Source organism: Telopea speciosissima, chromosome 11, assembly GCF_018873765.1.
Source record: "Telopea speciosissima isolate NSW1024214 ecotype Mountain lineage chromosome 11, Tspe_v1, whole genome shotgun sequence".
Taxonomy (NCBI): Eukaryota; Viridiplantae; Streptophyta; class Magnoliopsida; order Proteales; family Proteaceae; genus Telopea; species Telopea speciosissima.
In genome coordinates, this window is record NC_057926.1 from 40439766 (window position 1) to 40456996 (window position 17231).

The 17231-nt window shown below is 38.4% G+C and overlaps 2 protein-coding genes across 3 annotated transcripts in view; one reads left to right on the forward strand and one right to left on the reverse strand.

Moving 5' to 3' along the window:
- The window catches only part of LOC122646334 (pyruvate kinase isozyme G, chloroplastic), a 34993-nt gene extending 29538 nt beyond the window's left edge, over positions 1-5455 (forward strand). Inside the window, exons 10-12 of one of the 2 annotated variants that reach the window (XM_043839870.1) lie at positions 4161-4312; positions 4923-5031; positions 5120-5455. In XM_043839870.1, the coding sequence (XP_043695805.1) occupies positions 4161-4312; positions 4923-5031; positions 5120-5245 (387 nt within the window). In that variant the 3' untranslated portion in view covers positions 5246-5455. The remainder of the gene's footprint in view (positions 1-4160; positions 4313-4922; positions 5032-5119) is intronic. The other variant, XM_043839871.1, reaches the window with a different exon arrangement.
- A 5559-nt stretch (positions 5456-11014) lies between these two features.
- Positions 11015-16167, reverse strand: LOC122645505 (protein NRT1/ PTR FAMILY 7.3-like). The gene is made up of 5 exons (XM_043838816.1): positions 16041-16167; positions 15682-15826; positions 13275-13492; positions 12604-13166; positions 11015-12408 (listed from the first exon to the last, which is right to left on the reverse strand). The coding sequence occupies exons 1-5, from the start codon at positions 16065-16067 to the stop codon at positions 11499-11501; spliced, it is 1863 nt and encodes a 620-aa protein (XP_043694751.1). The 5' UTR covers positions 16068-16167; the 3' UTR covers positions 11015-11498.
- Between the last annotated feature and the right edge of the window lie 1064 nt (positions 16168-17231).

Sequence of the window (17231 nt, forward strand, 5' to 3'; positions counted from 1 at the left end):
CAATCATCTGACATTTTCCTTGTAATCATAATCTTGTTAAATAACTTGGTTAACCAATAAACCCCGCATGATCGTGGGTCCTTCCACACTTCTATTGGGGTCTCATCTGGGCCTGGTGTCTTGCCTACTTTCATCTTTCTTAAGGCTTCTTTCACTTCTCCCACACCAACCTTTTGTACATATCTATGATGTGTGGTGTCTTGATGACTAATTTAGTTAACCGAATCGATCATATTCAAATTAACTCCATTTAGAAGTTCACAAATATACTCATCCCTTACCAATACTCTTCCATCCTCACCTTTTATACATCTCACTTGGTCGAAATCTCTACTCTTCCTTTCTCTCATATTAGCTATCTATAAGATAGCTTTTCCCCCTTCCTTTGTGTTTTGATTAATATAGATAGAGCTCCTCATATTTCCTTGCCTTAGCCATCCCCACCATCTTCTTAGCCTCGTTTCTGGCCTCATTGTACCTCTTTTTATATTCTGTTTCATTAGTTCGTTGCCAAGTCTTAAACTTCTCTTTCTTGGTCTTGATGGCTGCTTGGACCTCCTCATCCCACTACTAGGTCTCCCTAGGGACTGACGCCTACCCTTTGCTTCCCCTAGAACTTCTTTGGCAATCCTCTTAATACAGGTCATCATTTCGTTTGACATCACATTAGTGTCTCCCTCAAAGTCCCACTTTCCTTGTGTGACCACATTTTCGGTAAATGTGCCTAGGTACTCACCTTTTAGTCTCCACCATCTTATCTTAGGGTACATAGGTTTCCTCCTCCTACGCTTCTGTGCACCAAGGCACATATCTAAGACCAACAATCTATGTTGGGTGGTTAAACTCTCCCTAGGAATAACCTTAAAATCCTTACACAACATCTTGTCTGCCCTTCTAGTTAGGAAGAAGTCTATTTGATTGGTAAGCATCCAACTTTTGTAGGTAACTAAGTGATCCTCTCGTTTTTTCAAAGAAAGTGTTCACAATAGAAAAGTCATAAGCTACCGCAAAGTCTAGGATTGAGGTCCCCTCCTCATTCCTTTCCCCAATCCCAAAGCCTCCATGAGCACCTTCATAGCCTCTACAATCGCTCCCAACATGGCCATTCAGGTCACCTCCAATAATGATCGCTTCATCTTGACCAAAACTCTGCACTAAAGCATCCCTGTGGTCCCAAAATTGGCACTTACTACTGTAATCCAATCCTGTTTGGGGTGCGTAAGCGCAAACGGTATTGACAACCTCATTCTCCAACACTAGTTTGATGGATATAATCATATCACCTAATCTTTTGACCTCCACTACATCTTTCTTTAGATCGTTATCTACTATTATCCCCACTCTGTTTCTACTATTTTGATCTCCTAAATACCAAAGTTTGAAGTCGTCCAACACTTAAGCTTTGTTACCCTTCCATCTAGTCTCTTGGATATAAGCTATAGTAATCCTTTGTCTTCTCATAACATCTATCAACTCCAGGCTCTTACACGTTAAGGATCCTATGTTCTAGGAAGCTAATCTAATCTGTGGCGTAACTCTCACTTGCCCTTGCCTACTTATCACTGCATCTGGGCGTCGATGCGGCGCGTCGCATACGGGGGATGCCCTAGCCAGATAAGGATGAGAAGACTTGATAACAAGAAAAAGAACAAGAAATCAAAACACAAGAGAATCCATGCAAAAAGGTGATTGGCTTAATAAACAAAGTGCCGGCTGCCTACCTGACACACCACTATAAGAAATATATATATAGTAGATAAGAATAAGAATATACAAAAGTGTACTTAATGCATTAAAAGACACTCACACAGCCTAAAAAAAGGTGCATATTCAAACAAAGCAAGATATCGGGATGGTACAACAATGTATAGAACTAAACAAATAATGTTGGAATGCGTAAACATGTGATTCAAACACAAGAATAAATATCTCGGAACTTCCCATACCAAATGAAAAGAGAATGCTACTAATACGGTGGAGCAACTTGTGCCACACTAAGCAAGGTGATTAAGCAGTAGACTAAGCAGTATATATGAAGCAAGTAAATAGACAACTAACTGTGGAAATATACAAGATAATGTCAATGTGAAGTATAGGTGAAGTGTTAGTGTGAATATTGGTGTAAAGTGATTGTGGAAGTGAAAGTGGTGATTTAAATGTAGGTGTTAGTGTAGCTGTAAGGGTGTAACTATAAGTACAAGTTCAAGAGATATCCCTTACTAATTGTAATTCGAAGCCAGCAGCCTAACATCAAAAATGTCGACAGAGTGATGCAGAGGCGGAGGGTCTAGCGTATCACAGTGTTACATGCAAGATAATCTGAATATAAAATAAAATAAAAGAGAAATAATAGGGATAGAAAGAGAGGAAGAGAGATAAATTTGGGATAGAGTTTTGCTTTACAGACATAGCAATGAAGTCTGGCTTGTTGGGAGGTAGCCGGCCTCTCTCAAGATAAACTCAAGATTTGTATCAATTTTCCAAAGTCTGATTTCTATTTAACCATTCACAAATAAATACACGTAGAATAATTGGTTATCACAACTACCCACTTCCCACTCCTACAACTTCTCCTACATTTTCTCTTCAACTCATCCGGTTGCTAATAACTAATTACACACTTACTACTAATTAACTACTTAATATTAAATAAACTTACTACTACTAATTAACTATTAAATAAGATACACATGGAGTACGTAACAATCCTCCCCCCTAAAATTGGTCTTGTCCTCAAGACCACTAAATTACAAATAAAAATTAAAAAAAATTCTATCTGGATCCCAAATCTTCTTGGTGAAATCCCAAGTTGCTTCCGCCGATTGCCAATGTTACACCCACGAACTCATCGGTTCAACAATACTTGAAGAACCTGATGAAAATCTCATACGGACCCGAGACGATCAATCTCTGTTGAACAAATCGCTTCCATCCAGCCGTTAAACAGAGGAGGATACACCCGTATAGACCCGGGACGGTCGATTTCCTCCGCCATGCTTGGTTCTGATGCCATTTGTTTCGTGCAAGATAATCTGAAAATAAAATAAAATAAAAGAAATAATAGGGATAGAAAGAGAGGAAGAGAGAGAGATACATTTGGGATAGAGTTTTGTTTTACAGACGAAGCAATTCGTCTGGCTTGTTGGGGAGGTAGCTGGCCTCTCTCAAGATAAACTCAAAATTTGTTTCAATTTTCCAAAATCTGATTTCTATTTCACCATTCACAAATAAATAAACGTAGAATAATTGGTTATCACAACTACCCACTTCCCACTCCTACAACTTCCCCTACATTTTCTCTTCAATTCGTCCGGTTGCTAATAACTAATTACACACTTACTACTAATTAATTGCTTAATATTAAATAAACTTACTACTACTAATTAACTACTTAATATTAATTAACTATTAAATAAGATACACATGGAGTATGTAACACAGGTGGTGGATGGAGGGGCCAAACACTGGTCGCCCTTCTGTAGGGGGAGGTCGAATACTAAGTGTCTGGTGTGAATCTGCTCACCCTTCTCACACTCATGTATGGGGTCAAACAGTAGGGTGAGATTGGTTAGGGTAGCAGGGAGTTGAATCAGATAGGTAGTCAGAGGACGAGAAGAGGAAGTCAATGGTGTTGGGAGGTGTGAATCTGTTCATCCTTCTCACACTTCTCAGAGTGCAAAATCAGATTGGGATGGTCTGAGTCGGGTTTCGGTTCCAAGGGAAAGAGGGAGATCGAGTTGGTTGGTGCTGGGTTTGGTTCTATAACAGAAATTCAAAAATGAGAGAGAGAGAGAGAGAGAGAGAGAGAGAGAGAGAGAGAGAGGGAGAGGGAATTTATCATTCTGGGTTCAATGGATATGGAACTTGAAACCAGGTCTACTGTCAGGATGAGGGTTTTAGTGGTTAGTTTGTGGTAATTGAAATTTATCATTCTGGGATTAATGTGTATGGAACTTGAAACCAGGACTACTGCCAATCAACTAGCTCTGGTGGTCCTCATTACTTTTTATGCTAAAACTCTCCTTGATATAATTTCCTTTCTTGACGATCTTCTTTTGAATGTTTTATCAGAGGATTGAGTACCATGTTTGCTTTCCATGCAACCACAATGGTAAACCATTAGCACTCTTTCTTGATGATCTTCTTTTGAATTTTTCTATCAGAGCCATATGAGTACTATGTTCGCCTTCCATGCAACCACAATGGCAAATACCCTTGGCACCCCGATCATTGTCTTCACAAGAACAGGATCCATGGCTGTACTTTTAAGCCATTTCCGTCCGTCTGCAACAATCTTTGCCTTCACAAGTGTGTAAGTTTTTTCACTCACAAACGATTCCTTCTGGTTCCATTTTTCTATTTTGCTTTCCTAAATGCTATCTACACAAGGGATATATATTTTGGTTTTTTTTTTAGAAGACACGGTTTCAACACAGTACCCCATAAAGCTTGAAGTGCTAAATGGCCATGCTCTTACTATGTTAATGTTGTCAAAATTATACTTATAAATTATTCCAATTCTGGCTTGGGAAGTGTTACAGAACTTTTTTCCAGATGAAGTACAGGAACAGTATACTCACTAGTGTATAATACCAGAAGACTGGAACTTATTAAAATTATTAAAATCCTTTGCATTAACAATCCTGCTGATGGATTCCCAATGTGGAACCAGTTGAAAACTGTGGTCGCTATCTTTTATTTAACTATTATGAGCCACTAGAAGAAATGATGGAGCATTTTAAAAGTCAAATGTTCCTATTTTTTGTATGTTTTTTTTTTCGGGGTGTTTTTGTACTCTTCTTGGTTGTATCATTCAAAGGTTGTTGGAGAGTGCCCCCTTCTTTCTTTCATGAAGTGATTTTGCAGAGTTACTGTGATTATTTTCTCTTATCAACCTCAAACACTAACTTTCTGTTGGGCAGGGAACGGGTTAAGCAAAGACTGGCACTCTATCAAGGTGTGATCCCCATATATATGAATTTCTCAGATGATGCAGAGGAGACCTTCTCTCGAGCACTAAATATTTTGCTGGTATTAGTTATTCCTTAATTTACCACTGATCATCTACTTAGATGATTGCATATATAGTTAATCTTTTCTTAAAATTTCCATTTGTCAGAGTAAAAATCTGCTGGAGGAGGGAGAGCATGTCACCATTGTCCAAAGTGGATTGCAACCAATCTGGCGTCAAGAATCTACACATCATATTCAAGTCCGCAAGGTCAAAGGCGACCTACGTGCTTAGGAAAAGCCTGTTGTTTTCAATCAAGATTAATTTTTGATTATATATTAGTCAAATTAAGTATACATATTAACTTACATGTTACTGTCATCAAAATACTTCATGTTGTCACCAATTAGAAAGAGAAACAGAGAAAATCATGAATTTGACAAACCAGGAAATTTTTAGGCAGTTGTGCAAGTTCTTTTATAAAATATGAATGAAATGGTTGATAGAAGTTCTTGGAAAAATTGTGCAAATTCTTTTCTAAAATAGGGAATGAAATGGGTGATAGTTCTTTATGTTCCAAAGGACCCCATGAAATTCCTGAATGGTACAAAATCAATCTTGAAATGACTGAATGGTTTCACTTGACTCCATCAATATATTTAGGGTACAAAACTTAAAATACACATTCGAAAGATTACAAGTACATTGTCAACGATGACCACCCCTGGGAAACACATTAGGAGAGAGGTATATTGTAGGCGAAGTAAAATATATCACAATCTGTCTGCTGACTGTGAGTTAAGGAAAGAGTATTTTCTTATAGTGACAGGATTTTAAACTCAAGGAAGATGCCTCACGTCTTACATACGTAAGAAAGTTTAGTGTGGCCTGAACAATTCCTTCTTTCAACAAGATGCCACAGTCATAGATACATAAGAAAGTTTAGTGTGGCAGAAACTGAAGAAGCCTTAAGAAAGATGAAAGCTGGTAAGATCCCATGCCCAAACGAGATTCTAATAGAAGTATGGAAAACCTTTGATAGTTGTAGGGCTGTTTGGTTAACCAATCTGTTTAACAAGATTTTAAACACAAGGAAGATGCCAGATGAGTGGCAGAGAAGCATTGTAGTCTCGATCTACAAAAATAAAGGTGATATGCAAAGTTGCAACAACTATAGAAGCATTAAGCTTATGAGTTACACTATAAAACTATAGGAAAAAGTTATTGAAGCCCGTTTAAGAAGATAGGCTCATATCTTGATGAACCAATTTGGCTTTATGGCAGGTAGATCCATGACAGAAGCTATCTATCTATTGAGGAGACTCATGGAAAGATATAGAGAAAGCAAGAAGGATCTTCATATGGTCTTTATTGACTTGAAAAAAGCTTATGTCGAGTCCTTAGAGATTTAATCTAGCGAGTCCTAGTGAGGAGAGGAGTTTCTAACAAATATGTAGATGTTATTAAAGATGTATGTAGGTGTAGTGATTAGTGTGAGATCTGTGGGAGGTCAGGGAAGAGAATTCCCAATTAAAATTGGGTTACACCAGGGATCAGCCTTAAGCCCATATCTATTTGCTCTTATCATGGACGATCTAACGAAAGACATTCAAGATGAGATCCCGTGGTGAATGCTCTTTGCTGATGATATTATTTTGGTGGATGAGACAAAAGAAGGGATCAACTCTAAGTTAGAGCTTTGGAGGTCAATCTTGGAGACAAGAGGCTTTAAGATTAGAAGAATAGAGACTGAGTATATGATGTGTAATTTTAGCCACACTACGATGGATACTGATATGATGCGCATTCAGGATAGAGAGATTCCACAAAGTGATGAGGATAAGATCGGCCTCCCGGTCATTAGAAGGTAATTTTTGTTCGGTTGTATTAGGTTTGTTCAGCTTGTTTGTAAAAGGGTGGGTGTGAAAGGATTGAGAGAGTGAGAGTAGTGTCTCCTTTGGTTTTGGGGTAAGGCGGATATGTGATCCCCGTGTAGTTGATTCTATTTTTTTGCACTTTCATTAATAAAATTCTAGGGGCTTCCCCGGGTCCCAGATAATATTCGGGGTAAAAAAAAAAAAAAAGATTCCACAAAGTGACTATTTTAGATATTTGGGGTCAATCATAAGTAAAGAAGGTGGCATAGAGGATGAAGTTTCATAGAAAATTAAAGTGGGATGGATGAAGTCGAGAGATGCGTCTGGAGTGTTGTGTGACCAACGTATTCCTTTAAAGCTTAAAAAAAAGTTCTATAGAACTGTTGTACGACCGGCTATGATGTATGGGGCAGAATGTTGAGCAGTCAAGAAATGTCATGTTGATAAGCTTTATGTAGCCGAGATGAGGATGTTAAGATGGATGTGTGGAAAAACAAAGAAGGATAAAATACAGAATGAACGTATAAGAGCGGACATGGGAGTTGCCCCGATTGGTGACAAGCTTCGAGAGAGTCGCTTAAGGTAGCATGGTCACATTCTTCGGAGGTCTAGGGATGCCCCAGTAAGGAGGAGTGATACGATCTAGATTGACGGAGCTAAAAGAGCTAGGGGCAGGCCTAAAATGACCATAGGAGAAGCGGTGAGGAAGGACATGCATAGCCTAGGTCTTGTATGGAGTATGACTTCGGATAGGGCCTATTGGAGGACAAGGATCCATGTAGCGGACATCATTTAGCTGAGTTTCTTTTGCCATGCTGGGTTGGGATTCTTCTTTCTTATTGTATCTTTCATTTGTCATTTGCCTTTTTCCATTTTCCATGTCTCTTCTTTTTTCCCATTTTTTTTGTTAGAACTTAGTTTCCCTTTGTTGTGTTTGGATCCATGTAGCCAACCCCATTAAGTTGGGATAAAGTTGAGTTTGTTGTTGTTTATTTTTCTTATTTTCATGACAGGGGCACACGAAATGTCCGACGCACCCCCTGGAACCCCGAAAATGAACAGGAGTATTGCAGTCATTTCGCGTGCCCCTGTGTCAGGGCATAGGGGCGGCATGCAGACTGGGTCGCGGTCTTTCTCCCATATATATATTTTTTCTTTCTGGGTGGAAGAATATTTTAAAGAGTTAGTGCTCAAAATATACAAAAAATTAATATAGCAGGTACTATTAGACAATAGTTATTTCTCTTCACCTACGATGAAGAGATCCCCTCCTAATCTCTCTCCCTATTAAAATTTGGCCTCGAGTGTCCAAAGTTCCATCCCAAAACGTATGTGGCTATTAATACATTTTGGACTACATTATGATTTGGCTCTCACTACTTCATATATGTGCATCCACGCACATTGGACTCATTCGGATCCAATGTGCCACAGAAAGCCCATAAGACACTTTCAAAGAATCAGGTAAAGCTTTGGCTGGGGATGCAAGAAAATAATTGGTTGTTATTCTAAGGGGGGAAGGAAAGAGCATGATTTTAGGTATCGGTATCAGATTGGTCCATTCATATCAGTATCGACCATGATTGATATTGATACCTAACCGGTACCATATCATTAGTATCAGAATTGGGGATGGTAAAATTATCTGAAAAGCTTAGACATCTGCCATTTGAAGGATAAAATGGTCCGATTCGACCTGATACAACCGATATGTATCGATATCGGTATCAATTTCAGAACTGACCAATACCCAATTTGATACCCTGCGCTAAAACCATGACCAGGCGAGCCCTTCCTCCATAGGGAAATCGTGTCTTTGGTATTGGACCATTGGTGTATATCAGTCTCCTGGGCATGATGTGGTGCTGACAATTATCTTTCAAAAATATGAGATCATGTTAAGTATGATATTATTAGCTTTGTTCATATTTTTTCCCTTAATATTTTCTTTCCCTTCGATACTAATTGTACTCCACTCATTATGGTCTCAAAAAAAAAAAAAAAAAAAAGAGAAAATATTGAGGGTGTCAGTAAAATTAGATTTATTATTCTGTGTATAACGAGGGTGGACCTTGATGCAATGGTATGGTTGCTCCATTGTGACCAAGTGATCACAAGTTCGAGTCTCTGGAAACAGCTTCTCTGCGAAGTGGGGGTAAGGCTGTGAACATTATGACCCTCCCCAGACCCCGCAGTGGTGGGAGCCTTGTGCACTGAGTACGCCCTTTATTCTGTGTATAATGACTTCTAAAATTATTACTAAGTTTCTTGTAAGTATGCTTAGGTGGCTCAATAATAAGTCTAAATTAAAAACACTCTCAAAACGTTACTCCATCCCCTCTAGTTTTGCTTGGTGTTATTAATAAATGTGTAGCTGATTTTGGTCTTCATGGTTTCCTTAATGAGTCTTCTCCAAATGAACTTGTTAATATGTCGCTTTTAGACTATCAAGCCATACCTTTTGTTGATCAACTAGTTATGATAAGTGATGGCTGTGTTGATAAGTCTACTGGTCTTGCTAGTTGGGTTGCTGTTTGTTTATCTGATTCACAATTTAGCTTGGTCTCTATGAGTTGTGGCTATGCAAGAGATGTGATGGCTGAGAAAATAAGAGCCATTCTACTGGGGTTGTAGCTCGCGTTAGCAAAGGGATTCTAGAAAGTGAGCATTTGGGTGGATAATATTGTGATTGTGAGGTAGATTTTATTGGGAATGAAGACTAGTTGGCCTTGGGATTTTTTAATTTTATTTTTGGGTGAATAACTCATATATTAAAAAAGGGAGAATGTTCGTTGGGCTGCAGCACAGGCTGCGCCTAGGCACATGGGCCAGCCACTCAGGGGGGCAGGGTGGTCATTGCGCTCACCCCCATGTGCCTGGGCACAGCCTGCGCTACGACACAGAGAACAACGCTCCACTAAAAAAAAAACACAGAAATATACAAGACACCTGAGAGAAAAGGGGGGGGGGGGAGAGGAGAGGGAGGAGGGAGGGGAGAGAGGGGGGAGGGGCAATGCCAAATTAGGTAAGCCCTAAAGGGGGGGTTTGAAAGTTCATTCAAGAAGGAGGCAAGGATGCTCCAAGTAGCAACAATGTGATGATTTCTAACATTATTAGGAACTGTAGGGATGTTAGATCCAATCTTTTCCTTAATTTCGAAGCCAATGACCTTCCATATTTTGTTATACGTCCTTGAATTGAAAGTTCATCTTGTAAGATTACTTCATACCAACCATGATACACCGAAGCACAAAAAACCAGCATTTCTATATAATCACAACAAGATTTCCCGTTAAAAGAAGTCTTTTCTCAACACCATTCATGGTCAAAGTCAAGGATTGCCCTCTAATAAGCCCAACATTTGTGATTAACTCCTTCCCATATAGAATGAGTGAAAGGGCCTTGTGATCTTTTTTAAGTCTTATTAGCTGTCTCCTCTTTGACTCGGATTGAAGAATGTTGATGTAATTTGTAAAGATCTTTTTGTAGTTTCTGTAGTTCGCAGAGTTGCTTATAAGACTATTAGGACTAGGACATCTACTGTAGTGGATGTAAGACAACGTTTGGTATACATTCTAGGTCGATTTCACTTTCTTGGATGATAAAAATAGTTGTTTTTATCGCTCGAGAATGTGAAATCAACCTAGAATGCATAACAAACACAACCTAAATGTTCATGAATTTATATTTCAGTAATGTTCTTGTTTCACATAAAAAAAAACTTACAGCGCAATAACCAAATTTTTTTTTTTTTTGAGTTTTTGTACCCCAAATATTAGTTAAGCAATCTTGTCATCCTTTGCTTATATTTCCTGTTTGGTAGAAACAATGGTCAATTGGGTCAGTTAAGATGTGATATTTAATTATGGGAAAAGGTTCTCTGAGCTACTGGGGCAGTATATATTAGCACTTTTGTGTCTATATCTCTCCTCCTAACATGAAATAACTTTGCTGCCCTCCAATGTAGGATAACGGCTTGTTGCACCTCATTGGTGTGCTCCTCTATGCTGCTTGCTCAGAGAGCCCTAGCCTTTAGTGCAATTTTACAAAATTCGTCAATAGTGAGTTGGAGACTAGGGTCCAAAAGCAGATTATGCAAATTATCCATCCTGCTAAATCTGCAACCAAGCAATTGACATCACCTAATTAAATTTACTTGAAAACTTATCAGGAAAACATAAGTTAGAGATTCAAAGAAAAGATATAAGAGTTTTATTAAATTTGAACATTAATTGAGAAATTCAAGTGGAATAGAAAGAACATACAAAAGACCAACTCTCTCTTCAAAATTCTCTACAACATTATTGTCAATTCTATGCCTATAATAGAATCAACAAATAAGAGCCAGTGGGAATATGGACCTTGATCAATACCTCCCACCTCTTAAACCCCTCTTTGGTCAGCTTAGCCTTAACCTTTACATTACATTTGAATCAGGGACAGTAGGATATGAGAAAAGGGGTGTAAAGGAGAGAGAGAGAGAGAGAGAGAGAGAGAGAGAGAGAGAGAGAGAGGAGGGTAGTGAAATGGGTTTTTCAGTCTCACACTATACCCTGTTCTTCTTTTGACATACAATTCCTAATAGAGTGACTACTGTGACAACCCCCCTCCCTTCCTGTTTTATTAATGTATAACAAATACATGTTATAGACGTCGCAAGAGACTCTTAGCTAGACACTGAAGTTGTCATTCTCGTCGTCGTCATTGTCCTCATCTTCATCTTCATTGTCCATGTCTTGGCAAAATTTTCCCTCCAACTTGATAGACTTGTACCACTTAGAACATATCACATAAAGCACAAAATCAACAGTAGTCAAAACTGCTAAAAGGAAATAAAACCTGTCTAGATGACCCCTATTAAGGTTCCCAGGGATCCATCCAGGCATATTATCTTTCTTAGAGATCTTCACAACAATGGACACAATCAAGCTGCTCACATAGTTCCCAAGTGACATGGAAGTCATGCAAAGTGCACTCCCAAAGCTCTTCAATCCATCTGGTGTTTGGTCATTGAAGAACTCTAATTGACCCACATACATAAACACCTCAGAAGCTCCTATGAGTGCATATTGAGGTATCTGCCATAAAATGCTCAAAGAACTTGAACCTTCACAATTCAAACATTCATCTTGAGCATATTTTAGTCTATAACACTCCACAATTCCTGCTGAAATCATTGCCATTATTGCTATGAGTAGCCCAACTCCCATCCTCTGTAGCTCAGTAAGGCCTTTACCATTTGTCTTTCGTAATCTACCAACAAAAGGATCGAGAATTCTCCTGTAAATGAAAATGAAAGCTGCCACACTAAGAATGTCAAAGCTAGACATGCTTGCAGGAGGAATACGAAAGCCTGAAATGGTAGTATTCATAGCTGCTCCCTGTTCTACAAAAATGGAAGCCATTTGGGTGAAGACCACTGAGTAGATTATGGTGCATAGCCAAATTGGGAGAAGTCTCAATATGCATTTCACTTCTTCCACTTGTGTAGTTGTACAGAGACGCCAAGGACTGTGAAGACCATCCTTGTCCTGTAGGGAGATGTCCTTTGAAGTGATATATGCTGCTTTATCCAAGAACCTACATGAACACATTGCACAAGAGAGTAGATATAGTTATAATTTGCTTAGTTTAGTTGTGGGTATTCCTCAATTCTCCTATGAAAGGAACCTATGTGAGTATGTGTTGATGGGTATGCTTCATTTTCTTTCTAAGGAAAACAGAGACAATTAAGGAAATGTAAATGAAGCTATAGTAGCTCTTAATTAAACTTACTTGAAACCATGGGTGTGGAGCATCTTTCTACCTCCCTTGATGGCACAATCCTTTCCATCCACTTCATATAGATCTTCCTTACCTATTGGCATCTCAACCCTCCATTTCTTGACCGCGGAGACAGCCACTTGGGCAAATCTAGAGAGAGGGTTGCCACTTGGTGTGAAGTGTCTGTACATTGGGGTCCCAACTAAAAATAGGATCAATGCTATAAATGCAGAGCCACTAGATACCCAAAACCCTAGTGCCCACATTCCTTCATCTTCAAAATACCCTAAAATGGTATTTGAGAAGAGAGAGCCAAGATTCAAAGCCAAATAGAAGTAGCTAAAGAAGGCCACCTTTGAGTGTGATTCCCTACTGTCCCCTTCATCAAACTGGTCTGACCCAAATGTGGCTATGTTAGGTTGGTAACCTCCATTGCCTAGGGCAACCATATAGATAGATAGATAAAAGAAGGCTATATGGTATGGTGAGTGAGGCCCACATGAGGTTTGCCCATCCCCACACCCATTAGGTTTAATCAAGAAAAGGTATGATGATAGTGATAATAGTACCAGGCCCTGTCATATACAAAACCACAAAATTAAAGAAGAGTAATTAATTAGAAAATTAATTATTTATGAAAAAAAGAGGATTGTACCTTAATTAATGGGGGATTAAATACTTACAATGACAAAGATGACCTGAAAAATGGCACAAGTCTTGTATCTTCCCCAGTAGGAGTCACTGAGGAATGCGCCAACGAGCGAGAAGATATAGACGGTTCCGGTCCATTTACTAACATTGTTTGCAGCTTCAGCATTGTCCTGTCCTATTACTCTTGTAAGGAACAAGACCAGATTCACTCCAACTCCAAAGAATGCAAGTGTTGCCAACCCTTGATTCACTGTTAGATTGCCAAAAAATTAATGAATACCCCAACTTCAGAGCTTGATTTTTAAGGAACTAAACTGATGTGTTTAAGTGAATATTATAAAATTTGAAGCTTAATTTGGTAATTAGTGGTAATATGATTTATCCCTCTTGAGGGATTTCCTCTAGTTGTTGCAGGATTGATCTTACGTTGATCATGTTTCATCACCTAAAAAGTTTGAAGGACAAAAAGTGTGTCTATGTTGGGAATCTGAAATCAAGCAGGAAAAGCTGAACCCAACACCCATGCACAGATTTGACAACAAACCAAAGCCTTTTATTAGGGTTAAGCGATTAACTTACAAATCATATCAGACCTAACTTTGCATCCAAGTTAAGCATATATTATTTCATATGTCATTGGATCCTTCATCCTTCAAATCAATCAAAATCTCTATGATTGGACAACCCTCCAATATGACCCATTCTTGCGTGAGTCACGTCGCCGATGATAAGGCGAGTTCTAACCATAGGATAGATAAAGCCTCATATGGACGTGGAATAGTCAATGTCAAATTTGGTGATTCAACTTAATCATATGATCCACCTTGTATTATTGATCTTTTTACTTATTATTTAAATAGTTATTTTTAATTTTGAGCAAAAAGTGAGTTCCAAATGGACTATAACATTTAAAAAAAGGCGTATCTAATGCATGAGACTCTTGCCACTGCAGAGTTTAGAGAGGATCATAATCTTTGCAGCCTTATCCCCATTTCAGAGAGACGCTGTTTTCTGATTGAAACCCACAACTACTTACGTTGCAGTGGAGCAACCTTACTGTTGCTAGTTATAAAATATCTAAATAATTTTTTTTTTTGGTAATAAAATATCTAAATATCCCATAGATATCATGAAATTATAATATATTTATAGGATTGCCCCTGAGAGAGAGAGAGAGGACAAAAAGATGTCCATCTCCGATAGAGTTTGGCCATATTATGATCAAAATTGGACAAGGGGAGGTAGGGCTTTACTATTACTATTTTAATCCTTCTTATGTTTTGAACAAAATAGAAAAACCCTACTTGTTAACCATTAATTTGATGACCATAGTGTCCTTAACAAAAGATGATAAGAATAAGATTTAAGAAGATTATCAAGGGAAAGTCAAGTAAAAGGTGGGGGCAGTAGTGACTTTAAGCCTTTAAGATTGTGTTTGGCGACCCTTCTCCAATCTCTAGCTTAAAGGGGAGACCTCACACCCTTCCTACAGAATAAACTGGTACGTCTTCCCTTATACAGTTTTTCCCTATAGATGTGATTCATGACACCACAATCCATTCTTTTAGGGTGATGTGTCTCTTTCCTAACCCTTCTTTCGCATGTGGATCACGAGTAATAACTGATGATATATTAGTGAATCCAAACCGTCCATTTCCATGTTTAGTGGAAGGTGATTTGAATGGGTGATGGGTTTATCAACATTAGACACCCATATATATTAAATGCCAAATAAGACCCAAAAGTATTTCAAGGAAAGTGACACAAATTATATATATTATACAAGTAGACCAAAACCTCAACTTTTCTTTAGAGAATAGGACACAAATTTATAAAGTCGACCAAAACCTCTCACTCTCTTTCTCTCTCTTGTCACCCCTGATCTTATATGTCAATTATGTAATATTGTCCAGCATATGAATGAGAGAGAGAGAGAGAGAGAGAGAGAGAGAGAGAGAGAGAGCTTATGATAACATAAATAAGAAGCTTATGATATGTATGATGAAAACTAAAGCTCTCCACCCTTAAAAGGAGAAGTGGAAAGTTGGAGGAGTTAAGGTTAAGCACAAGAGCCACACATGCATGAATCTTAAAAAATATTTATATTAAAACTAATTGGTTCAATTGGTCCATAGTTGGAGCATGCCCATAGCCGATGTGGGATTATTATTTCAATACTCCTCCTTACGTGTAGGTCTCTTCTGAGCTCTATCTTCATGGGTGGAACAAGGCCATCATCAACAGAGGCCCAACGTACCCATTCTGATACCATATTAAATTAAGTTAGATTTGTCATTATATCCATCTAAAAGGAAAAAATATGAATGGAATCCTTGATAAAGATTTATGTTAGAAAATAAAAGTGTTATGATAAGAAAGAAAAACAGTTCTAAGTAATAAGGAAGATCTACTACTTAAGTTCATTGATTTGAAGATTACCAAGTAACAGAATTCCGGTACCCCATCGTCCAGTTCGTTGACGGATTGCAGGGCGACCGCGAAGATCAATGGTTCCATCAAGAGTGTACTCTTCTTCCTCTTCTTTCATCTTCTTACCCTCTATTTCTTCTCCCACTTCCCTTATCTTTAGACAGGAAAATTAAGATAAAAAAAATTTAAAAGAAGATTTTACATGTAACCCAAAGGGTTAACAGTAATGTATGTGATAATCTTAAATACATCAGTGAAAAAAATGAAAGATTTTGAAGCATTTAAGATTAAGTGATAATCTTTATATGATAAAGTGATTAACAGTAAACCAAAGGGAGGAAGGAAGAGCCATAAGAAGCATCACTCACCTTCTTAGAGACTTCAAAGCATGCCATTGTTGGTATTGAGAAAGGATTCTTGTAAGATGTAATAAGGAGAAGATGAGAGAGGAGGAGGAGGAGGAGGAGGAGGATGTAGCTTGTGCTGGTTATGGAGAGAAGAGTAGCAGAGAAGTGCATATATAGAAGGTGAGAGTGCCAAGTGGACGGTGGAAATTAGACAAGAAATTAAATAGGTGAGACATATTAAATGGGCCAATATTATCCAAGATATAGTATTTAGTTGCAAATTGTTGGGAGGGGGTGAAAGTGATGCATGGCTCTGTTGTATCCAGGGCTAAGGCTAAATGGGTTTACTTTCAAATATCTATATTGTCTCTTTCACACTCACAGGGTTGGTTCGATTTTGACAGATCTAAAATAGCTCTAATGGTGTCCTAGTGTTACAAGTCTTTATTCTTATACCTTTCCTTTTACTAGTGTTACTAGTCTTTCTGACCCATAAGACATATAGACCCCCTTTTGTGACAAGCTCTAATTCCTAGAGTTTTCGTCTTTTTATTAATCATTATGTTCGGGACTAAGTTTTCCTCCACCCATAGAGGATGGTTCGTACACCATCTTAGGGTTCACAAATCCCTCCTAGGGTTTTAGTATGTGTTATTGGTGAAGTCTGATTTCAGTTCAAAAAGTGATGTGATGTTCCTTCAGTGGGCCATTTCGCTTTTGAAACGCGTGTAAATGGCCTAAAAGTGCATACATCAGCACTGAAGGTGCTGACCCTTATAGAGCTCGTCGAGATCTTCGATTTGATATGTATTTTGTCCTATTGTGATTCAAATCTCGGACCAGTCTGGGTGGGTCTCTAGGGGCAGTTTTGTACTTTTTGGATTTGGGTTTTCCTATATATTGTAGCTTTTTTTTTTTGGTAAGATCTTATGTATTGTAGCTATCTCTTTGAGAGATGTGAGAGAGGGTTTGTATTTGCTTCAAAGAAATAGTGGATTCATACTATCACTCGACCGTGGATGTAGTCTTCCTTCTTGAGGATGAACCACGTAAAATCTTGTCTTGTGTGTGTGATTTCTGTTTCTTTGCATTTCTTCTGCAAAATCGCTATTCTGTTGCGTTGTTTTTCTAACAGTATGTTCCAAAATACCCTACCCTTTCTCGCCCTCTCCCACCCTACGCTGAATGTCATCGTCGATAGAGGAAAACTCG